The sequence below is a fragment of the Bubalus bubalis genome, chromosome 3, assembly GCF_019923935.1.
Source record: "Bubalus bubalis isolate 160015118507 breed Murrah chromosome 3, NDDB_SH_1, whole genome shotgun sequence".
NCBI classification, from domain to species: Eukaryota; Metazoa; Chordata; class Mammalia; order Artiodactyla; family Bovidae; genus Bubalus; species Bubalus bubalis.
In genome coordinates, this window is record NC_059159.1 from 156,871,294 (window position 1) to 156,897,524 (window position 26,231).

At 38.9% G+C, this 26,231-nt stretch overlaps 1 protein-coding gene across 3 annotated transcripts in view; it reads left to right on the forward strand.

Annotated features, from left to right (window-relative positions):
• Window positions 1–26,231, forward strand: part of SLC44A1 (solute carrier family 44 member 1) — a 228,971-nt gene that overhangs the window by 46,292 nt on the left and 156,448 nt on the right. For all 3 annotated transcript variants that reach the window (XM_006061552.4, XM_006061551.4, XM_006061550.4), the window contains exon 2: window positions 18,711–18,800. In XM_006061552.4, the coding sequence (XP_006061614.1) occupies window positions 18,711–18,800 (90 nt within the window). The remainder of the gene's footprint in view (window positions 1–18,710; window positions 18,801–26,231) is intronic.

The following is a 26,231-nucleotide window of genomic DNA, read 5'->3' on the forward strand; positions in this document are numbered from 1 at the left end:
ATACATTGGAAGGACTAATGCTGAAAGTGAAACGTCAATACTTTGGCCACCTGATGCAAAGAGTCAACTCATTGGAAAAGACTCCAATGACGGGAAAGATTGAAGGCAGAAGGAGAAGGGGACAACAGAGGATGAGATGGTTGAATGCCATCACTGACTCAATGGACAAGAATTTAAGCAAGCTTCGGGAGATGGTGAAGGACAGGAAAGCCTGGCATGCTGCAGTCCATGGGGTTGCAAAGAGTCGGACATGACTGAACAACAAATCTGTAGTTCTAACAGAAGATTAGTTTATTATAAGGTCAACTTCATGCAAAGAAGCAGAATTTAATTGGATTTCAGAGAAGTGGAGAGCTACTAAAGATGGGAATAGTATCTTTAAAAGTGGTATAGTTTGAAGTCTAATTGAGAATCATTACTTTGGGCAGCAGGGAAAGAAGAGTTGACATAGAGGTGAGATAAAGGTATAGAGAGAGAAAGAAAAAGTTGTTACTTTTAAGGGGCTAATAGTTAATCTTGTGAGAAAAGTAGCTTTAATAGACACACAGAGGACTGACTGATGGGAAAGATAGTTTGCCAAAATTGGATACAAACCAGTTAAGATATAAATGAGATCTTCCTGAGCTTGAGACTTGGCATTGGAGGTGGACAGAAATGGTTTCTTATGAGTGGGATGCTTTAATGACTCATTGGGCATGGAGATTTACAGATGCTCATGTTTTCAGAGCATTTATTTATTCAAGGTTGGTCCATTAACATTCGTTATTCTTGGTTGATTTTTTTTTTTAAGAGCAAGTTTAGTATCTGTCATGTATAGGGCTATTAATTTGATGACTCATTGCTCCTCCTCACTTACTTGGATGTTTCTAGTCTTTTTGTGTGAGTTTTCTTTTAATCACTTTAGGTCTTTAAAACTGGTTTTCATTAATTCTGCTTCTCCTGGAAACCTTTGCTGATTTGTGAAACCATTGTTTCTCAGGATTGGAAGGGTCGGAAATAGTCTAATCCATAGATAATTTAATGCTTGATTCTCTTGTATTGTTCTTTTCCATTTTCGACTTAAATAACTGATATCTTGATTTTAGTAGTTGGATTTATCAAGAAGTAGGAACTGGGGGCTTTGTGACAACATAGCATTCTCAGACCCAGAGTCATTTGGAGATAACCAGTTGGCCATACTTTGGAGTAGCTGAGGGCCAGTTGGTTTTGATGCTAAAGTATTAATACCATCCAGTGGCATCTACTACAGGGTACTCTGACCTTTCTTTTTAAACCTGAACTGGGGGTGGGTAGTTAGACTTAGGATTCAGACTCTAGGGCCAGGCTAAACCTAGGAATCTTATGCTTCTAGCACTTTCTCCATGGTTCTGATCTATGCATTGGGCAGGGAAAGGATTTTGGTTGGTAGTACAGAATCAGCCTCTTTCCTTTTAAAGTTTGTTGGCTAAAGCCGGTCTGCTGTTCTTAGAGATGCCTGTTTGTAAATTAGGCTAAAATGCTGGGAAACATTCTCTAGAAGGATTCTAAATTATAACTCTTTCATATTTTCTGCTTATATAATTTGAATGCAGAGTCCTTGGTGTGGTTCAGGCTTTACCAAGGAAGCCCAGTTGATGGCTGCCAGGAGGCTTGACTAACTGTTGTTTCTGGAATTCACCAAGCCCTGGGGCTTCAAGGCTCAGAATCTTGATTTTACTTTATGAGTCCATATTTTTGTTAATAGTAGATTCATGTAAACTCTAGTCTTAAGACACATGCATCATCTCGGGAGGCTAATTTATTAAACTGACCTACAGACCAGAAGATTTTTGTCAGCTTAGCTAGTATTAAGGTAAAGCCAAATTATTATTTAAGAATTATCATATTTATGCTTAATAGAAAAGCTGCTGCTGCTAAGTCGCTTCAGTCGTGTCCGACTCTGTGCGACCCCATAGACGGCAACCCACCAGGCTCCCCCGTCCCTGGGATTCTCCAGGCAAGAACACTGGAGTGGCTTGCCATTTCCTTCTCCAATGCATGAAAGTGAAAAGTGAAAGTGAAGTCGCTCAGTCGTGTCCGACTCTTAGCGACCCCATGGACTGCAGCCTACCAGACTCCTCCGTCCATGGGATTTTCCAGGCAAGAGTACTGGAGTGGGGTGCCATCACCTTCTCCAAATAGAAAAGCAGTGATTATTTAAAAATCCAACCCAAATATGGACATATATAAATAGAGTCCTTTCTGATCCCACCTCATGAGATAACAGTTGTTCACAGCTTAGTCTATAAATATTCTTCCAGACTCTCTGCATATGCAGGAACTTCTATTGCTCCATTGCTTTATTTTCTAAAGTTCTGTAGTTATGTTATGCACACTGCTTGTCAATTTGTGGGAAGCCAGAGGACAGTGAGGTCGCCTAATGACATGGAATCAGATGAAGGGGAGTAGACTGGATGACTCATGGCACAGCAGCTCCATATCCTGAATTGTCTATTCAGCGTTCTAGAGTCTGCTGCCCTGGCACCCCTTCCCCAAAACAATTTGGAAGACCAGTGTCAGTGTGTATCTTTCGGACGGTAATTTGTCACTATAATTGGCCAATTACAGATCCTGGCACCCAAGAGGTGCTAAATAAATAGTACATGTGTATGTACTTCTCCGCCTGGCCCCTTTTTTCTGACAAGTACATTCTGTAGCTGTGTTTTATACCATGGTCTAGTTTTGCCTTGGTCTGTGTGTCCTTTGGTCTCTTTAAAAGATGACTTTTCTCTCTCTACTTTCATCTGTTTTATCTTGTATTTCGGGCTTCCCAGGTGGCTCAGTAGTAAAGAATCTACCTGCTAATGCAGGAGACTTGGGTTTGATTCCTGGGTCGCAAAGATCCCCTGGAGGAGGACATGGCAACCCACTCCAGTATTCTTGCCTGGGAAATCCTCATGGACAGAGGAGCCTGGCAACTACAGCCCATGGGGTTGCAAAAGAGTTGTTTAGTGACTAAACAACAACCTTATATTTCAGTTCTCTGCAACCTTACTTCTCTTTTCCCCTTATGCTACCTACAAAGGGAATGAAAATCTGCACTTTAGTAATTCTTGTAATTTCTAATTTCTCAGCAAAAAATGTTTTCTTTCATCAAATTTTACTATTACCCAGCTCTTTACCTTAAACTATTTCGCTTTTATCTTGTATACCTAGTGGAGCTATATTAAAAGTGTTCATATGGAGTCTGTCTGTAGAACTCCATATGTGAAGTAGCCAGAATTGACCCCCTTTTATTGCAGTTTTTCTTATACATACAACAACTCTATTGAGATGTAACCATATACTATATAATTTACCCATCTTAAGTGTACTGCTCAATGATTTTGAGTATGTCCACTGAGTTTTGATCACTGCAATCAATTTTAGAACATTTTCATCATCCTCCGAAGAAAGTCATTCCTCACTCCCCTCAACTCCCATCCAACCCTAGGGAAACACTAATCTATTTTCTCTTTCTATAGATTTGCCTATTTTGGACATTTCATATAAACAGAATTACATACACTTAAATGTGGACTTTGTGTTTGTCTTCTTTCAGGTACATTGTTTTCAAAGTTCATCCATGTTATAGTATGTTTCACTTCCTTTTTATTCCAAAACATATCTTCCATGCTATGGGATAAATCACATTTGTATGTATCTATTCATCAGTTGATAGACATTTGTATGTGATTTCCTAATAGCAAAGTAGCGTTTTAAATAATTATTACTCTTGAAATCCAAACAAATGCTATGCAAAATATAGATGGAAGTTATGGAAAGCTAGGAGGAAAAAACTGTTTGTTTCTACCTGTTAAACACCACTACAGGTGTTTTCTTCAAATATCAGTAATATTTGGACATTTGGAAATTATCTTTGAAATCAAAATACAAAATATGCTTAAAAATATGTTATTCTTGGTTATGTCCTACATAGGACGTAAGAAGAAATATTAGCCATGCAAACAATCAATTTAGATAAAACATGCCGCAGAATGTACTATAGTATTTTTGCTGTTCATTTGACCCTTGAACAGCATGGGTTTGAACTGTGTGGGTCTACTTGTTCTCAGATTTTTCCAACAGTAAATACCACAGTTCCACATGATCCGTGGGTGGTTGAATCCTCCAGTCAGAATCTGGGATATGAAAGAAGCATGTATACAGAGGGTTGACTATAAAGTCATATGCAGATTTTTGACTGCATGGGGTTAGATGCCCCTAACCTTTGCATTGTTCAATGGTAAACTGTAATTCTTATGCCTCTTATATCCTCCTCCCTTCCTTTCCACATCCAATCATCCACAGTGTCCATATGAGATATGTTTTTTTTTTAATTAAAATTTGTATTGAAGATAATTTACAATGTTTTGTTAATTTCTTATGTTCAGCAAAGTGACTCAGTTATAAATACATGTGTTCTTTTTTATATTCTTTTCTATTAAGGTTTATTACAGAATATTGAATATAGTTCCCTGTGCTATACGGTAGGACCTTGTTGTTTATCCAGTCTATATGTAGTACTTTGCGTCTGCTAATCCCAAACTCCCAGTCCACCCCACCTATCCTTTGGCAACCACAAGTCTGTTCCTTATGTCCATACAGGATACAGTTACCACAGTAAACAGGGCAGAGTCGAGTGATCATGGGCCTTAGGGCTCAACTACCTGCTTCACATCCCTGCTTTTTTAGTGCTTATTGGCTGTATACGCTGTATACATCTCTTAACTACACTGGTGTATTTCCTCTGTAATGTTTATTAGAGTGTACTACCCACTCCAGTACTCTTGCCTGGAAAATCCCATGGACAGAGGAGCCTGGTAGACTACAGCCCATGGGGTCGCGAAGAGTTGGACATGACTGAGCGACTTCACCTCTCAGATATTACTGGTTCTCCTGCATTTTTCAGGAGAAATCTTGCTATTGCCTAGGTGATTCTCAGCATACAGCTTTCTAGTGAAGTTTGAAATGTTCTGATCTCTTGTCAATAAGTGTCAGATAGAATGACTTCAATACATTCTGGTTGTTTTCATTTGTGCATCTATTTATAGCTGACACTATATTGAGGAAGTAGAAAAAGCATGACCTGGAGAAATGGGAGTTAATATTTATCGTTGTTATTTCTTCCATAATTAAATAGCATGAATGGAAGTAAAAAATGCATTATAAGTCTAACTATTTAAAAACTGCACTATCCTTTTCTAATGCTTGTACATTGGGATAGACTATTTTATAAATTGTATAACTGGAACATGGCATACTTTTATACCCTGTTTCTGAACACAGCTTTTTATCATTATCATTTTATATGTTACTGTGCAACATCTTTATAATTATCCTTATGGTTGCTTAATATTTCATTCTCATTTTTAACTATTTTTGATTAGTAGATAGTTAATTTCTATTTTTTTCTCATAATAGCACTATATTGAACATCCCACATGCAGTTCTTTTAATGTTTTAGATTACTTTGAGTTATTTGAAATGTATCACCAAATTACTTTCCAGAAATGTCTAACTTATATACATTGCTTTCAGTTGCAGAATAGTCTTTTTTAAAAAAATTGAAGTATAGTTGACATGCCATATTAAGTTACAAGTGTACAACTTGTACAATAATGATTCACAATTTTTAAAGGTTGTACTCCATTTACAGTTTTTGTAAAATGTTGGCTATATTCTCTGTATTGTATGATATATCCATGTAGCTTCTTTTATACCTAACAATTGATTGCTCTTAATTCCTTACCCCTATATTGCCCCTCTCCCTTCCATCTCCCCACTAGTAACTGCTAGTTTGTTCTCTCTGCTTGTTTTTTTGTTACATTCAATAGTTTGTTGTATTTTTTATTCTGCATATAAGTGATACTAATATTTGTCTTCCTCTGTCTGATTTATTTCACTTAGCATTAATACCTTCCAAGTCCATCCATGTTGTTGCAGATGGCAAGGTTTCATTCTCTTTTTATGAGTTTCAGCATAGTTTTAGCCAGTGCCATCAGCCTTTTCTTCTGAGTACTTTTCAGTGGGAGCATCCATCCTAACCATGAACTCTTATGCTCTGGTTTGCAGAAATGCATTCAGAGAAAGATTGGCACTGTCTGTATTCACGTCTCCCGGTCTGTGGGTGGCTAAATATGTTTTGGAGAGTCTCATAATAAGGTCTCAGAGAAGTCCTACTGAAAAGACTAGACTTCATTAACTAGCATTTCTAAAACTTACTTAAATCTAGAATTTGTTTTTCTCATAGACTCTATTGACAAACCTCTCTGGGAAATGCTATATTGTGTAATATCTGTAGGAAAAGGAGCCAGCCTGTGGTGCAGTAGAATGCTTTTTAGGGAAATGATCTCATGCAGGAGACAGTGAGGACGTTTGCTCAAACATTATGGTACTTAATGGTGAAAGACCTTGCCTTGTTCATTCATCCATTAAATAAATTTACTGAGAGCCTATTATGTGCTAGACACTGTTCATCTACTGGTGATATAGCAGTGAATAAAACCAACAAGTCCTTGCCCTGAAGTAGGCAGTAAGTTTGGAAGAATAGCCATTATATAATTCAAACACTTAGGGCAAGACTCTCTACACATTGTTTCATGTGGAGTAGGTTTCCTCTTGAAGAATTTTAAGTGCTTACTGATCCCTGATTTAAACAAAAAAAAAATAGAAACATTATCCTTGACTCTCAAAAAACTTGTCATCTACTGGAGAAGTAAGTAATTATAATGTGAAATAATAATTATTGTGATGGTGGTAAGAACATGGTATGCAATCGTAACTCCAAAGAAAGGAATGTAATCTATATTTTCATAAATCATTTACCTATAATAGGAATTTGTTCCCTTCAGAGTTTTTAGGCACTGCTACAGAACTGAACATATATTTATTTCTGTGCACAATTACTGTAGACTAAAGACATCTTCATTGCCAAAGACAAGACCTAATTTTGATTTAAGACATAAATTTACTCACTTCCACTTACCCATTAGCTATGATATATGATCAGAGTAGTCTTCATGTGTCTTCTCCATAAGTCATCATAGTCTTCATAAGTTAGTTCTTAGCCATTGCATCAGGGAAAGGAAGCAAGGCTGGAATGAGAATCCTATCTTGAGTACCTGTGAGTTCCTGCTTTAAGAGAAAGGGTAACAGTATGCTGCTGCTGCTGCTGCTAAGCACTTCAGTCGTGTCTGACTCTGTGCGACCCCATAGATGGCAGCCCACCAGGCTCCCCCATCCCTGGGATTCTCCAGGAAAGAACACTGGAGTGGGTAACAGTATAAAAGTCAGTAAATCCATTAGCTACAGGAAACTGGCTGTACTATAGTAAGTTGGAGGTGCAAAGAACAGCTTTGGTCTTATCAGTCTGCCCTTGGTGTCACCAAGTACTGAAGATATTCTGATGCTTGTAGACTGTGATGGGGAGAAATGAAGCCCATAAAAACTATATAATTAAAACCAAATACTAATTTTAAATTAAAAATGTTACTTTCCACTGATTCAGAAGAAAGGCAAGTTAGAAATACTATTCAAGGGTTACAGACAAGGTTTATCTGTATAATTTTGATGGTGTTTCTTTGCTCATGGAGGTACAATATGCTGTGAGCTATGTTGTAGGGTAGGAGGAATGTGGCCCCTGCCTAGTAATTGTCATGTGCTCGTGTATAAGAAAGACAGCCCCTGGGTTGTCTGATGGAAGAAGGACATCTTTGTAACAAACCCACAGGTTTTTTTTTTAGGGCATTCAGGGAAAGAATGAAGTCATTGGCAACATATCTCCCCATGGTCTTTCTGTCACTATGCAAATGCATAACTTAGAGCAACTATCATTGCCATTTCACTTTTTCCTTAAACAGAGGAATGTTTGTGGTTTAGCATAAAGTTCATGAACTAAGAAAAGCAGTTGGACACAGATGCCTGTATCTTTCTACTCAATGTAGCTTATTACCTTTAACTGCCTGTTAAAATCATGCTTTTATTTTTCCTTTTCAAATATGAATTGCTATCACCAGGCTTAGCAAATGAAACGGATTACTTATGGTAACTGTACATAGTTATGCACTCCAAATCCTTGAAAGAGCTTTCCCAAAGGACAGACAATGTCTTTCAAAATCCTATTACAAGATTTTATTTTCAGGTGCTATGAACAGAAAGCTGAAAGCCTCCATGTTTTATTGCTACCCAACTTCATCAGGTCTGCTCACTCTACTGAAAATTGTGGCAAAAATGATACACATCAGCTCTTTTATTCTTTTGTTACTACTCTGTGCAAATAAAAGCATATTGGGGAATTTAATGACCCATTAAGTCCTTTGAGGGAGCTTTGAAGATTTGGAGTGTATGACTATCTGTCTTTAACACTGGAGGTTTTTGTGTAAAGTAGATTGACATGAACAAAATAAAGTCTTCACAGATAGCCCAGTGCTTACAACAAATGTACTTAAATCACAAATGTCTATAGTAGTGACCTTGGAGATGAATTCAGTGACTAGAGGCTTTCTGGTTGTGCCAAGGAGTAGAGCTGCTAGAACTATGATCCTGTTTCAGAGGTGGTCTGTTTACCCAGAAAATAGAGACTGTGGTGGTCAAAGAAAATTGGAGAGAGGGAATTTGATTATTCAGAAAAGTAATGAACACTTTCCAAGGATACATCCTGGAAATCTGCTGGGTGAAAGACCACATCTTAGCTTGCTTTAGCCTTCACATATAGAGTTGGCTTTTCATTGGAATCTGGGAAAGGCAGGGTGGATGAATCTGTGTTGTAGAGAGGTAGGCACACAGGAAGGATGATATTAGTATGCCTGTCATTAGGTGTAGGCTTCAGTTTATTGCAATCCCTGGCCAGTCAGTCTAACTGTACTTTTTGCTGATCCCGTAGGAACATAAGCAAGTGTTGATAACCTGATATTGATCTGGATTCTGTTTAAATTTCTAAGTACTTAACCATGAGTAATGAATCGTTGTGGTATACCTCCTGGCTAATTAAAACACAGAGGCATGGGCAGTGCTGTAGCTGTGAATTGCTGGCCGAAATGGTGTTGGAATTGACTCTGGTTTGTCCTTTTTTTTCAGGGTTAATACTACCTATACCCTACTTTTCTTTCTCTGGACCAGCCTCCCAGATTGCCACTTACTGTTGCTTTGAATGAAGGAGAATGCAGTTCTCTAGCTTGCTCTGGGGAAATAACAAGGGGGAGCCTCTAGTCCTTTAGCCTATCAGAAATTCCAGCTTACAGTGACTCTGGATATATGTGACCAGATACTACTTAACTCAGTATTAGTGGGAATCTCAATGATATCAACATGAAAATATTATTCTAGTTAGCTTAATAAATATAGCCCTGCTCTAATTGTACCAGAAAACAAAGCACAATATGTTTTCTCTTTTCCAAAACTGAAAGGCCTCTTTCTAAGTGGAGCAGCCATAAAATGTAGTATAGAGAAATCTTAATGGCTACAAAGAGAGAAAAATGGCTGACTTGTGTTTTTTTTTTTTTTTTATAAATCAACTTAATGTTCTGTTTGTTTACTACTACACATTTCTGAGTGGAATACTTCTTCTTTGGCAGTCAATATTTCCCATCAGAGCTATAAAGAATTTTTAGTATGTTTTGGGCACAAAACGCATTCTATTTTAGACAACAGAGAATCATTTTTTAGTGTTTGCTTCAGAAGTTTATGAGGTAATTTCAACAAATCTTACAAATGTTGCTTCACGGTTCCCCATCTCTATTCCTGCAGTACTTTTTAAACATCTTTATTTTGACATCACTTATGTTACCAAGTCCTCAGTTTGCCTCTCTTGCTAAACTAAAGCTTTGTGAGGGTAGGGGGCTATCTTCCCTGGCTTTGGATCTCAGATTCTTTGTGTGGTGCTCAGTATTTATTTGAAGAACTGACAGAATGCTTAACAGTGTTACCTGAAAACTTAAGTAACTTATACCCCTCATCCAAGGTAAGGACCAGTGGCTGCGCTTTGCTGGAGCAGCCGTGAAGAGATACCCCACATCCAAGGTAAAAGAAACCCAAGTAAGACAGTAGGTGTTGCAAGAAGGCATCAGAAGGCAGACACACAAACCATAATCACAGAAAACTAGTCAATCTAATCACACTAGGACCACAGCCTTCTCTAACTCAGTTAAACTAAGCCATGCCCGTGGAGCCACCCAAGACGGGCAGGTCATGGTGGAGAGGTCTGACAGAATGTGGTCCACTGGAGAAGGGAATGTCAAACCACTTCAGTATTCTTGCCTTGAGAACCCCATGAACAGTATGAAAAGGCAAAATGATAGGATACTGAAAGAGGAACTCCCTAGGTCAGTAGGTGCCCAATATGCTGCTGGAGATCAGTGGAGAAATAACTCCAGAAAGAATGAAGGGATGGAGCCAAAACAAAAACAGTACCCAGTTGTGGATGTGACTGGTGATAGAAGCAAGGTCTGATGCTCTAAAGAGCAATATTGCATAGGTACCGGGAATGTTCAGTTCAGTTCAGTTCAGTCACTCAGTCATGTCCGATTCTTTGCGACCCCATGAATCGCAGCACGCCAGGCCTCCCTGTCCATCACCAACTCCCGGAGTTCACCCAGACTCACGTCCATCGAGTCAGTGATGCCATCCAGCCATCTCATCCTCTGCTGTTCCCTTCTTCTCCTGCCCCCAATCCCTCCCATCATCAGAGTCTTTTCCAATGAGTCAACTCTTCGCATGAGGTGGCCTAAGTACTGGAGTTTCAGCTTTAGCATCAGTCCTTCCAAAGAAATCCCAGGGCTGATCTCCTTCAGAATGGACTGGTTGGATCTCCTTGCAGTCCAAGGGACTCTCAAGAGTCCCATAAATCAAGGCAAATTGGAAGTGGTCAAACAGGAGATGGCAAGAGTGAATGTCGACATTCTAGATTCAGCAAACTAAAATGGACTGGAATGGGTGAATTTAACTAAGATGACCATTACTGCAGGCAGGAATCCCTTAGAAGAAATGGAGTAGCCATCATGGTCAACAAAAGAGTCGGAAATGCAGTACTTGGATGCATTCTCAAAAATGACAGAATCTCTGTTCGTTTCCAAGGCAAACCATTCAATATCACAGTAATCCAAGTTTATGCCCCAACCAGTAACGCTGAAGAAGCTGAAGTGGAACGGGTCTATGAAGACCTACAAGACCTTTTAGAACTAACACCCAAAAAAGACGTCCTTTTCATTATAGAGGACTGGAATGCAAAAGTAGGAAGTCAAGAAACACCTGGAGTAACAGCAAATTTGGCCTTGGAATACGGAATGAAGCAGGACAAAGGCTAACAGAGTTTTGCCAAGAAAATGCACGGGTCATAGCAAACACCCTCTTCCAACAACACAAGAGAAGACTACACATGGACATCACTAGGTGGTCGACATCAAAATCATATTGATTATATTCTTTGCAGCCAAAGATGGAGAAGCTCTATACAGTCAGCAAAAACAAGACTGGGAGCTGACTGTGGCTCAGATCATGAACTCCTTATTGCCAAATTCAGACTTAAATTGAAGAAAGGGGAAAACCACTAGACCATTCAGGTATGACCTAAATCAAATCCCTTATGATTATACAGTGGAAGTGAGAAATAGATTTAAGGGCCTAGATCTGATAGATAGAGTGCCTGATGAACTATGGATGGAGGTACGTGACATTGTACAGGAGACAGGGATCAAGACCACCCCCAAGAAAAAGAAATGCAAAAAAGCAAAATGGCTGTCTGGGGAGGCCTTACAAATAGCTGTGAAAAGAAGAGAAGCGAAAAGCAAAGGAGAAAACGAAAGATACAAGCATCTGAATGCACTGTTCCAAAGAATAAGCAAGAAGAGATAAGAAGGCCTTCCTCAGCGATCAATGCAAAGAAATAGAGGAAAACAACAGAATGGGAAGACTAGAGATCTCCTCAAGAAAATTAGAGATACCAAGGGAATATTTCATACAAAGATGGACTTGATAAAGGACAGGAATGGTATGGACCTCACAGAAGCAGAAGATATTAAGAAGAAGGGCAAGAATACACAGAAGAACTGTACAAAATAGATCTTCACGACCAAGATAACCACGATGGTGTGATCACTCACCTAGAGCCAGACATCCTGGAATGTGAAGTCAAGTGGGCCTTAGAAAGCATCACTACGAACAAAGTTAGTGGAGGTGATGGAATTCCAGTGGAGCTATTTCAAATCCTGAAAGATGATGCTGTGAAAGTGCTGCACTCAATATGCCAGCAAATTTGGAAAGCTCAGCAGTGGCCACAGGACTGGAAAAGGTCAGTTTTCATTCCAATCCCAAAGAAAGGCAATGCCAAAGAATGTTCAAACTACCACACAATTGCACTCATCTCACATGCTGGTAAAGTAATAACTCAAAATTCTCCAAGCCAGGCTTCAGCAACATGTGAACCATGAACTTCCAGATGTTCAAGCTGGTTTCAGAAAAGGCAAAGGAACAAGAGATCAAATTGCCAACATCTGCTGGATCATGGAAAAAGCAAGAGAGTTCCCGAAAAACATCTATTTCTGCTTTATTGACTATGCCAAAGCCCATGACTGTGTGGATCACAATAAACTGTGGAAAATTCTGAAAGAGATGGGAATACCAGACCACCTGACCTGCCTCATGAGAAACCTGTATGCAGGTCAGGAAGCAACAGTTAGAACTGGACATGGAACAATAGACTGATTCCAAATAGGAAAAGGAGTACGTCAAGGCTGTATATTGTCACCCTGCTTATTTAACTTCTATGCAGAATACATCATGAGAAACGCTGGGCTGGAAGAAGCACAAGCTAGAATCAAGATTGCCGGGAGAAATATCAATCACCTCAGATATGCAGATAACACCATCCTTATGGCAGAAAGTGAAGAGGTACTAAAAAGCCTCTTGATAAAAGTGAAAGAGGAGAGTGAAAGCTCTTAAAGCTTAAAGCTCAACATTCAGAAAACGAAGATCATGGCATCCGGTCCCATCACTTCATGGGAAATAGATGGCGAAACAGTGGAAACAGTGTCAGACTTTGTTTTTGGGGGCTCCAAAATCACTGCAGATGGTGACTGCAGCCATGAAATTAAAAGACGCTTACTCCTTGGAAGGAAAGTTATGACCAACCTAGATAGCATATTCAAAAGCAGAGACATTACTTTGCCAACAAAGGTCCGTCGAGTCAAGGCTATGGTTTTTCCAGTGGTCATGTATGGATGTGAGAGTTGGACTGTGAAGAAAGCTGAGTGCTGAAGAATTGATGCTTTTGAACTGTGGTGTTGGAGAAGACTCTTGAGAGTCCCTTGGACTGCAAGGAGATCCAGCCAGTCCATTGAAGGAGATCAGCCCTGGGATTTCTTTGGAAGGAATGATGCTAAAGCTGAAACTCCAGTACTTTGGCCACCTCATGCGAAGAGTTGACTCATTGGAAAAGACTCTGATGCTGGGAGGGATTGGGGCAGGAGGAGAAGGGGATGAAAGAGGATGAGATGGCTGGATGGCATCAGCGACTCAATGGACGTGAGTCTGAGTGAACTCCAGGAGTTGGTGATGGACGGGGAGGCCTGGCGTGCTGCAATTCGTGGGGTCGCAAAGAGTCAGACACAACTTAGCGACTGAACTGAACTTATATAATTTTCAATACTATTGTTTAAAAGCACATTTTTCATTATTGTCACATCATGTTTCAATAATCTCATGGATCAAGGAAAGACTCGTAGCAGTAGGTAATAGGAGTCTTTTGCGAATCTTAGTATGTCAATCTTAATTAGAAGAAAGGCATACAGACAGTATGCTGAGTATAAAAAGAGGACAGGGGGCATTCGGTCTTTGCCGTTAGGTATCACCTGGATCTTGGACATCCTGGAGTTTGGACCCTGCAGTTTCCAAATTTGAGACCTCACCAACTTTTTGTCTGAAGTCTGGATTGTTGCTATTTCCTCTCTGATCCTTTTATGTCTTCCAGCCCCGCCTGTTTCTGTGAACTAGATTCACATCTGCCACACCTTTTCCTGCCTGGGTGGTTCCCTGGCTTGGCCCACCTTGCCTGTCCTGTCACTGCTGATGCCCTCCAGTGATGCCTGATTTGACTCACTGGTTGTAACATATCACTTGCCAAAACCTTTGTGAGTGAGCGTTATCTACAAAAACATTTACTCAACAACTGTATCTTCACTTGAAATAACATGGAAATCTAAGACAGAACTTTTCACAGGATTTATTTCCTAAAAAATGCACACCCCTATGAAATCAAATTCATCAGAAAGCCTTGGTTTTAGCTGTTAGGGCTCATGATGCATGTGAAGTCTAGGATGTAGTTACCTGTACTATGACTTCTGAAAGAGATATGGAAGTTGGTTTTGTTTTGTTTTAAAATCTGTGATGTGTAAAATGTAGGAAGGAATGTGAAGAAGTTAAACATTGTTCCTCCCTAACTTTAAGGATATGAATATAGTACAAACATCAGGCAGACATCAGCTGTGATCTGACTTAAATTTATTTTTTATGGTCTAGTACTAGTATTAAAAATTGTAATTCTGCTTTCTAGGTTATTAATCTTGTAGAGTGTGCAGGAAGACTGTAATGTGAATGCTGTTATGCACAAATATTTACACCCTTATTTTAAAAATACTTTATTATGAAAAAGTTAAAAACTTCATTTTACCTGTTTTTGGAAGTCTTTATTTCTTTGTGTAATATCCAAGTTTGTCTCATACTCTTCTGCTTGAATAACATTTTTTGTACTTCAGTTTGCTGCTGATAAATTCTCTTAGGTTTTGTTGAAAAAGTCTTCATTTCTGAGAGTCATTTTCTCTGGGTATAAAATTCTGAGTTAATAACGCTTTTCTTTTTTCTTTTTAATTCTTTCAGTAATTAAAGGATGTCATCCCATGGTGTTTTTGCTTTGCACAATTTCTTATAAGAAGTTTGCTTAATGTTTGCCTCTTTGTTTACAGTCTGCCCTTTCCTCCCTCTTGCTGCCATCAAAATGATGTCTCTGTATTTGGTTTTCAACTGTTTGAATATAGTTTGTTGTGTAGGGTATGTTTGTGTACATGTGTGTGTTGTATTTATCCTGCTTGGAATTCTCTCAGCTTCTTGGATCTATGCTTTGATTTCTTATTTTTGGAAAATTCTGTTAGTATTTCTTCTAACATTTCCTCGGCTCCATTTACTCTTCTGGGATTACAGTTACACACTTTAGACCATTTGATATTATTATGTTCTGGTTTTTTAATTTTAATTTTCTTTTTCTTTGTGTTTCACTTTGGGTAATTTCTGTTGACTATCCTTGAATTTATTGAGCTTTACTTGGAAGTGTTTAGTTTACTGATGAACCTGACAAAGGCATTCTTCATCTCTGTTATCATGTTTTTTGTTGTTTTTTTTTTTAAAGTGTTTTCTTAATTCTTTCTTATAGTTTCCACCTCTCTGCTAGAGGACTCAGGTTTCAGTAAAGAATTTTCCACTAATTTTCTCTGAACCTTGGTTTTCTCTTTTACAAAGCTGAAAAACTGGGACTATATAATGATAACTAACAGAGTTGTTTTGAAGATCAAAGCAGTTGATCTTGAGCAAGTCAAGGCAAGTCTCTTTTTTTCCCTTAGTCACTTAAAGACTTGGACTGTATTTTCCTGTGGTCTTATTTAGTTCCTGAAATGTAAGATTCTGTGAATGGGAAGAGACCTAAACTAACACTGATTGACAGCCTGTATTAACCTTATGCAGAATTTGAGAAAGGGATAAAAATCACATTTAAAAAGTGCTTTTGAAAACATTTTACTTTTTCTAGGTCTATGTGGATTTTAATTGAAAGAAACAGACAGCATTAAATCCAGTTACCACTTGGTTAAGTCTGTTAAAGAATCATTTAAATTTTTTCAACTGTTGGGTTTCCTGACTCGCTTGAGAAATTTCATGGCTTATAAAACATATCACTCTTTTTCTCTGTGCCTATAGAATTTTAAATTATTGGGTTGCAGTTTGCAGTATGGGGAAAGTTTGCAGTGTGAGGAAAAACTAATGGAGGTATTTTTACTCTTTACTGACTAAGTGCAAAATGAATGATATTCTCACTGGATTTGGCTTTGTTGGCCACAGGCTTGGGTTCAGATCTCAACTGCACAGTTGTGAAACCTTGGTCTGATAATTTAACTTTTGGGCCTGAGTTTCTTAGCTGTGCAATAAAGATGATACCTGCATCAAAGAGCTGTTTTAAACATAATGTGTGTAAAGCTTTGGGTACAGTGCCTATTTAATAGGAATCCATAACTGAGAGCTTTAAAAACAGTAGCTACAATGAAAGATGCCACCATTAAGTTGAAGTTTTATTAAATAGAAGGGGAAAGGTGAGTTTAATATTCTTTCTATTTCAGTGAAAGGGTCCACATGGTAAGGGGATATTTAACAATAGGGAGAAGGTTAATTGAAAAGTGAATATTGGTGAATAAGAATTATAACCACGAGTTAGTGTTTCCTATGTGATAGATGGTCACATTTAATCCTCAACATAGCCAATGAGATAAACTGCCCTTCCTGGAAAAGCTTTTCTTTATCTGAGTGAGGGTGACCACACCCTTTTTTTGTATTCTTCTGATCCACTTTGTGACTGTTGTTTATTTAACCCCTATCCTCTCTCCACTTCTCATCCCCAGTGAGAGGTTTTCTATGTATTTGGCCCAGAAATTGCCCGCAGTAAATTGAATTGTTGAGATATTGAATCATTGTGTTTTTTTGGTCAAAATGAAATTCTGCCATGTTTATGTTATAGGTGAAAATTTAAGCATTAAACGTGAATGTTGGTCTAAATTAAAGATACTAAAAAAAAAAAGTTGTGGATAAAGAGAATGCTCAATTAGACTTGTTCCCCCTCCTTCCCCTGATACATACTGTTTGTTAAGATAAGCAAAGTAGTATTTCAAAGTAGCCCTTGTTCTGGAAATCACCTTAGTGTAAATTTAATGAATTTCAAAGAGGTGTCCAAATTCTGTGTTTGTAAGTAATTTTACTGTAATGGATATTATTCAAGACTGAAATTATTTAATACAAAGAAACATTCTTTTTCATACTGGAAGCAACTGTCTTCCAAAACACAGCCCACAATACAGGCATTCTTATTTGAATAAAACTGGGAATAATGTCAAATTATTTTTGCAGTTTTTTTTTTTTTTTTTTTTTTTTTTGTCATTGCACATGTCTTCACAAAACTGCATTCCTGATCATAGATTTTTAGAACTGGAAGGAACCTAAGAGATTTAATCTCATTTCTTCCTGCCACCCAGAGAGATGAAGTGATTTATCTAAAATTGTTTAACTACCTAATGACAGAGCTAAAGTGAGGACAGAGTCCTTTATCCCTTCTCCATGGTGCTACATTCCTCTGGAAAAAACTGCCTACTTGCACTTGGTTTTTAATGCTAGTTAGAGTCTTAGGGTAAGGTTTTTTCCCATGACTAACTAGTGCTCTTTTGTTTTCTTGTGTGGGTGTTTGGGAACAAGCTCTCAAGGGTGGTGGGGTTTTTGTTATTGTTGTTGAACAACTTAGAGTCTAAGGCACTGAAAAGAAAAGGCGTTTGTCTGGTTAGCATTTAGGGGGTCAGCAAGGAGTGGTTGTAGTTCCAAATTTTTGCTCTTAACATCAATAGGCAGATGCTTTAAAGTTGAGTTTTGTAACCTGGGGTCTCAATTCCCTAAACTTTTTGAGAAATTATGCAGCTACATGCTTACCTCCTAAGAAAAGGATCTGTAGCTTTCATCAGTTTGTCAAAATTAAAAATTATTTTTTTTAGAAGGAGGAAAAGCTAAGCAAACTTGATTGAGAACTGTGTCCCCACTCTTTTTTGTAGGTTTTTTCTTTTTTAATTAAAAATTTTTAGTATTTATTTTGGCTGTACTGGTTCTTTGTTGGAACAGCTCAGACTTCTCTAATTGTGGCATGTGGGCCTAATTGTGTATGTAGAATCTTAGTTCCCCAACCAGTGATGGAACCCAGGTCCCTTGCATTGAAGGCGTGAAGTGTTACCCACTGGACCACCAGGGAAGTCCCTGGGTCCTCATTCTTGAACTCAAAATACTAATTATACTAGAGGGTTCCCTTATCTCCAGCCTCCTTCTGCTAGTGTTCTTCCTCCTGATAAGCCTTATGGATAGTTTCCTGTATCTTGTCATGGAAGCCACTGGAGGCCCTAGACTTCTTTTTGCAGAACTTTTCCCATAAGTTTCCCACGCCTTCAATAGAAATTCATTTTACTCAGCTTCCTTCCTAGATGAGAACGTGTAGAAAAGCATGTTCTACATTTTTAAGTCTGGCAAAAGTCACGCAAAGAAAAAGCTACCACTAAGACTGACGTTGGAAGAATTTGTTTATTCATTTAAAAAAGTCTGTATTGACCACATACCACGAACCCTCAGGCATCGTGTTAGATGCTGGGAAATGAGAAGTGGTCTCTTATGCAAAGCTCACGTTCTGCTAGGGACACATCTCAGTGGTAGTAATTCAGCATGCTAACTGCTCTAATAGAGGTACCAACAAAGCACTGAAATCAATCCTGGCCAGGAAGAGAGATGGGTATTAGGGTAAAATTCACAGAAAAGTGACAAATATTTGAGTTGCATCTTAAAGGTTCAGGGGTTTAGCTATCAGTGTTATGTTTGCGCCTTCCTCACTTCAACTAAAATTCACATTTACCACTCTCTTATTTTGTGTTTTCAATTAGAGCTCCAAGCGAGAATGGAAGCCGCTGGAGGACCGTAGCTGCACAGACATACCGTGGCTGCTGCTTTTTATCCTCTTCTGCATTGGGATGGTAAGAAGCTCACAGATCCTCAGAACATGAACCTATGAATCAAGGGGATGATGAGGAGTTGGTTTGAAGAGGGAACTTGTTATTTAGATATTTATTTATATTTGTAAATGAATAATCCCTCTTGAATTGCTTATAACTAGAAGTTCTAGGATACCATAGAATTAGGTTATTTTTTTTCCCATACAGATAAGTGATATTTGGTACCCCTTGACTTCTTTTTTTTGGCTTGCATGAGAACTGACATCAAAATTAAGGAATAATTGAAACTCTCTCTTTGACTAGATCATTTCAGAAAGCCAGAAAGCCTTTAAAATAAATATCCATGAACTCTAAGCTTGATACAGGTGTTGAGCAGAGCAGTGGTCATGGAGTTGAGTCCTGAGTGTTTATCCAACCCAGTCATACAGTCCTGATGGTTATTTTTTTTTTTGCCAGTCAGTTTCTTTCAGGGACTTGATGTGCCTTTCTATAAAATTAGAGGTTTTTCTTGATGATGTCTACAATGCTCCCAGTTGTGACATTTTTTTTTTAGTTCTTCGTAGAGGGGAGTCTGGTTGCTCCCTGCTTCTTCCTCCTTCTACCCATATTAGGCTCCTGCTGCCTGCTGTGCCTACGGAAATAAGTGGCATTTCTCAGTCGGGGATCATGGGAGCTGGTGATTTTCCAATGGATATGGAGGATGGATGAGCAGAGTCCCTGGTGCAGAGTGTTGGGGCTGTGTTTATTCAGATTGCATCCCCGGTCTGCCCTGCAGGAGTTTCCACACAGGCTTCAGGGTCTTTAGTGTCACTGCCGTTGTACGGGCTGGACAGAGGTAGAAAGCAGCCCTTTTAGAGCTATCTGATATTTTAAGCTAGAAAGCATTTAGAAATCCTCATCTGGTCCATCACTCTCATACACATCAAGAACATCAGACCACAGAGATGAAAGTGACCATCCCGAGGCCACACCGCTAGTTAACGGCAGAGCTGGGAACAGAGCCCAGTCTCTTACCTTCCAGGCCAGTGCTCTTTTCTGTCACCTTGTTTCTCCCTCAGAGAAATTGCGCAGACAGTATTGTTCTCTCTTTCTTAGTCTTTGCAACTCCAAACACAATTATGCTACCTTCAGTTCAGTTGCTCAGTCATGTCTGACTCTTTGCAACCCTATGGACTGCAGCGTGCCAGGCTTCCCTGTCCATCACCAACTCCCAAAGCTTGCTCAAACTCATGTCCATCAAGTCGGCGATGCCATCCAACCATCTCATCCTCTGTTGTCCCCTTCTCCCGTCTTCAATCTTTACCAGCATCAGGGTCTTTTCAAATGAGTCAGTTCTTCACATCAGGTGGCCAAAGTATTGGAATTTCAGCTTCAGCATCAGTCCTTCCAATGAATATTCAGGACTGATTTCCTTTAGGATGGACTGGTTTGATCTCCTTGCAGTCCAAGGGACTCTCAAGAGTCTTCTCCAACACCACAGTTCAAAAGCATCAATTCTTCGGCAATCAAATTTATTTATAGTCCAACTCTCACATCCATACATGACTACTGGAAAAACCATAGCTTTGACTAGATGGACCTTTGTTGGCAAAGTAATGTCTCTGCTTTTTAATAGGCTGTCTAGGTTGGTCATAGCTTTTCTTCCAAGGAGCAAGCATCTTTTAATTTCATGGCTGCAGTCACTATCTGCACTGAGTTTGGAGCCCCCCCAAATGAAGTCTGTCACTGTTTCCATTGTTTTTCCATCTATTTGCCATGAAGTGATGGGCCAGATGCCATGATCTGCTACCTTAGGCACCCTTTTTTTTTTCCCTCTAAAGTGTGAGTGTATTTAATCTTTTGCCCATACCTTTTTTTTTTTTTTTTTTTTTTAAGGAATCTTACCTTTCATTATTACTACTTTTTAGGTAATCTTATTATGTGTCTCTCTGCAACTGCCTACCTCACAAACGTCATTTGAGAACAAGTCTTTTCATGGCTAATGGGCAGAAGTGTGGACACCAGTCCAGCTCCTGAACCAAGGAAAAGAAAACAAGGAACTTTGATGACATATAACACATTCAGTAAAATAAGAGTGTTAGTTTTAAAAATTATTGATGGCTCAGTTTCACCAAATCTAAGATATTTAGAAAACATCAGAATTACTCATTTCCTAACTTAGAACTTATAAGATATTGTTCAAGAGTCTACTTAGTTTAATGGAGTAGAAACTGAAATGCAGCATCCAGGGGTGGAGGAGACATTCTTTGCTAACAGAACTATCCACAACCTCTCCTCGCCTCCTGAGTTTCATTCTGGGACACATAGCAGCTGACCTTTCAAAATTATGTTTATAAAAATATGTACCTACCTCCCAAGGTGCTTTTGATTTTCTGTGCTAAAATAGCTCAGGAAAGTACAATCACTAATGTTAATAGGCTGATTTGGGAGTGACTGGAGAGTCAGGAGCTATTTGTTTACTGAAATGTTTTAATGCAATGGTAATTAATGTAATGTTGATTTCAGTGTGGTGGTAATTAAGACCCATTGTGTGCACTTTTAAATGCAGGCATAGTGTTATTTGCTTTGGAGTGTTTCTTTTTATGGATTACCATTCCTTGGAGTAGAGCTAACATCAAATTTTACCCTGTGGAAACTGGAGAAATCTCAAAGTTCTGTTGCCTACCTTACTGGCACAACAGTAGACTAAAATTTTTTTTGTCCTCTAAATATTTGTTTTGTATGTTTTTGGTGATGGCAGTTTAGTCACTAAGTCTTATCTGACTCTTGTGACCCTGTTGACTGTAACCCACCAGGCTCCTCTGGCCATGGGATTTCCCAGGCAAGAATACTGGAGTAGGTTGCCATTTCCTCTTCCAGGGGATCTTCCCAACCCAGGGATGGAACCCGGGTTTCCTGCATTGCAGGGGGTTTCTTGCATTGTAGATGAATTCTTTACCAACTGAGCCACTAGGAAAGCCTTGTATGTTTTTTAAGAGTTGCATTTCATTTTTGTCTTTAGATTTCATTCTGTAGTACCTTTAAGAGAAACATTCAACAAATATTTTTTGACCATTATTATGGGCTTGATACTATCATATATATATATTTATCTCACTAAATTCTCCCACTTACCCTATAAAATGAGTTTTACACCCAGTTTACAGGCAAAGTATAGTGAATATTAGCTTATCTAAGAATATACTGCTGCCCATGAGAGGCAAAAATAGAAAAGGAACTGTAATTTTCTGCCTATATTCTTTTCATTTAATGGCCAGTTGCTTCTGCTTTTATAGGCATTTTCTTTTTCAATCCTCTTACAGCCTATCATTCAAACCATATCTTTACTTACTGCTCTTAACTTGCAGTTCTTTGCTCACTCCTTGGTATCTACTCTCTAGTTCTGAAATATTTTAAGATCTTGTCATCTTTCACTCATCTTTACCACTAAATCTTTTTATTTACACATGTTCATCTCATCATAAATATGTGTACTTCTCTTTTGTTTCTTCTCTTACTTTTAAAATATTTTCCATGCTTGAATTGTCTAGAAACTTAGGAATTTTTTAAAGTAAATTTTTGTCAGTCTTTGTGAGAGTTATCATCTCCTAGCTTGGAGCTTATTTGGTATTTTGAAATCATTGAATATATGCATACCCTGTTCTAAAAAAATTACATGTTGAATTGTACCTCTTAATTTCTGTTTTCCATTAAGGTAGTAAACAAGTGGTTCTCAACACTACCTGCATATTAGAATTTGCTGGGATTAAAATAAAAATACTCATTTCTGGGCCCCACCCCATTGAATCGGATTTAATCTCTTTGATGCTAATATTCATCCAGGGTTGAGACCCACTGTTGTAGGCACTGATATACTATTGCAGTTTTAAGCAAGAAATGATATGCTTGGGTTTAGAAAGATGGCCCTGGTAGCCAGTGTAAATGTCAAGTCATTGTAAAGGGGGAAGAGATTTCAGGCCACCACTTTGGAGGCTGATGCAATGGTTCAGATGAGTCTAAATAAGAGGTAAAAAAAAACCCTGAAATAAAGAAGTAGTAAGAGAGAGCAGGAGACAGATTGAAGAAGTGGAATTAATAATGTTTGATGTCATCAATGTTGCAGGCAAGTGGGATACTAAGGGATTATGTTATGGGATATGTATATGATTCAGTATAAGCTTTTTTCAGCTCAGATCCTACTCCAGCTCCTTGTAGGTTCCAAACCACAGTTTCTGTGCACATGAAGGAACAAGAGTAGGATAGATAAACAAAGTACAACTCTTAGTACCCAAGCAGTCACTTGATTACCAATAAAGAATTCCTCAATAAGCATGGCTTGTGGAATGAAGCTTGGGCCACATGAGCTCAAGGTTCTTCCCACCTTAGTTAGGCTGACTTCATTCTGTTCCAAGGAGAGGTATATGTGAAAAGAGGAGAGAAAAGAGATTCACTTGGACCAAATCTGCCCAGATCATCGTACCACAAAAGTCAGGATAAAGAGGAAGCTGGGGCTCCCCTAGTGGCTCAGTGGTGAAGAATCTGCCTGCCAATACTGGAGATGCAGGTTCTTTCCCTGATCTGGGAAGATCCCACACGCTACAGATCAGCTAAGCCCGCGTGCTACAACTAGTGAGCCCACATGCCTCAACCACCGAAGCCCACGTGCCCTAGAGCCTGTGTTCCACAACAAGAAAAGCTACCTCAATGAGAAGCCCGTGCACCCCAACTGGAAATTAGCCCCTGTTTTCTGAAACTAGAGAAAAGCCCGCACAGCAATGAAGACCCAGCACAGCCAAAAATAAATAAATAAATAAAGAGGAGGGTCCTTTTGTACTAAAAGTATGTACTAAAAGGAGTACATACTTTGAAAGACAGAAGATACAGACAACTCATACAACTTATTCTTAATCATTATTGCTGCTTACTATGGACTGGGTACTATTCTCTGCACTCAACACAGATTTAATTTTCACAACTGCTCAGTGCTACTCTGGTTATCATCATTCCCATTTTACAGATAAGGGGGCACAGGGATATGTTAAATAATTTGTCTAAGATTACATGGTGGCAGCATTGAACCCAGGAGAGAAGAGGAAGAAGGCAAGGCCTCGAGAGACAGTCCCTTCTTTGTTGCCTGGCATGGGGAACAACAGAAGTTGTTGTTCAGAACGTGGACCTGTAGAACACAGTAACCTCACCTGCCAGTTAAATGTTGTCTATTCAATATATCAGACTCTTTGAGCAGAGTTTAGCATTACTGCTTCCTCTAATGCAGAGTTAGAAAGCCAGCGTCCTCTCCCTCTGTATCTTAGCTGTGCAGTCTAGTCAGAAATGGTGCTTCTGATGGAGATGGGGCGTATGCTGGAAGGGAAAGCGGTTTGGGGAAACGTGGAAGGAACTGAACTGTAGACATGTAGGGTGTGCAGGTAGGGATAAGCAGTTGGAAATACAGAGTTGGAATTTTGGAGAATGATCTGGACTAGAGCTGAATTTTAGAGCCATTATTGCATAGGTCGTCCCTTCAGACTGCTTTCAAGGACCTTTTTTTTATTTTATAGTCTTAGTCTAGTTCTCGGAGCGTAGTGTTTCTACCTCATTAACTATTGTGGAGCAGGCAGCACAAAGGGAAAGACTCAAAGACTCACTGAAGTGTTTAGTCACCTGTGTGATGGGCTGTGCTTTGCCAGGATCATAGAATAGGAAGAACAGCATGCCAGAAATTACCTTAAGGTCACCTGATCCAAAATGACTGCCTGCTCTCTGTTAAATCCTTTGGTTTTTCTGTCTTTATTATTATGGTAAAATATACATAACTTCGTTTTCCCTGGTAGCTCAGCGGTCAAGAATCCACTTCTAATACAGGAGGCGCCAGTTCCGTCCCTGGGTTGGAAAGATCCCCTGGAGAAGGAAATGACAACTCACTCCAGTATTCTTGCCTGGAAAATCCCATGGACAGGGGAGTCTGGCAGGCTACAGTCCATGGGGTTGCAAAAGAGTCAGACACCACTGAGCAACTGAGCACACACACACATACACACGTACATAACTTAAAATTTATTATTTTGACTATTTTTAAATGTACAGTTAAATCCATTTACTTTTAATCTACTCTTCCTTGCCACCTGCACATACTGCATGCTCAGTCATTACAGTGGATCAAATGGGCCCATACTTCTCCCTGGAAGTATAGCCTAAAAAAGTTGACTCTGTTTCTATTAATAGTTTTCCTTAGAATCATAAAATTTTGGAATCAGAAATGACTTTTGAGATTAATCTAATTCATTCCTAGTGACAGGTAAGGAGACTGGGCCTCAGAGAATTTAAAGTGATAAAGAGACTTACCTGGGGTCATGAGTATTTGCAGCTGGTTTCAGTTCTCAGTATGTATTCTTTGTCTATGTTTTTTTAATTGCTCAGGCTGCCCATGAAATAGCCTCTCTGATTTTAGCTTCCTCAGGCCCCATTATTATTTTTTTCTTTTGAGAATATCTCAGTTCTTTCAGGGTGAACTTGATATTTCCTAGACTTCCAACCATTCTTGTTTTTTCCTTCTTCCCTCTTTCTTACAGTAATATATCCCATTAAACTTTAAAGAAATCCCGAAATCTGGCAGATTGCCAAAGCTTTTAAATTTATTTTTGAAATTTGTTTGCATAAGTATTAGTTCTGCATCAGACTTTCTAATCCTATGCTGTTTGCTGGGTCCTAATAGCCTCCTGGTCTCAGAGTTCTTGGAAAAGGAGGAACAGAAGCCAAGTGTTACTCTAAGGTTTGACAAGTTAGTTACTAGCAGACTGACTCCAAGTGTTGTTTGAGGTAAGAGAGGTAGTCTTTGAGAAAAAAATTCTGGATATATTTTCATTAATCCCTGGGAGAAGGCTGTAAGCCTAAAGTCTTTTTATCTTGAAACACAATGCCATATTCATACTCCCTCCCCACACCTCATGCATGTTTTGTTGACTTTTCTTTTCTTCAGAGCAAAGCTAAGACCTCTGCCTTGCTCAGTGGTGTGGTAAAGGCTCCATGTGTGAAATTCAAACATGGCTTGTGAAATGAAACGTGTCCTTTTTTTTGACTAAGAGTGAGTGAAACTAAGCCAAAACTCTTTCTTAAATTGAACTAAACTTGTGATGTGAAGGGGAGATGAACACAGTCCATTAATTAGCAGACTGTTTTTCTCCCACGTAAGCAATAGACACTTATTAGTTGCCAGATCTTGCCTGTGATCTACCATCTCTGGTCTCTTTATCTGATTTGAATCACCTCCTATTTGTGATTAGATTTGTCTGCTCCTTCTCACTCTCTCTTGAAATAGCAGTTCTGAAAGCACTTCAGTAGCTCAGTCATTTTAAGTTCTTAACCATGATTCTATTCCTTACGAATAGACTTCTTTTCTCTCTAGTGATTGCTTTCTACTATAGGTGTATAAAAGCTTTCCTTATCCCCCTTACAACTTGCTTCATTAATGTGATT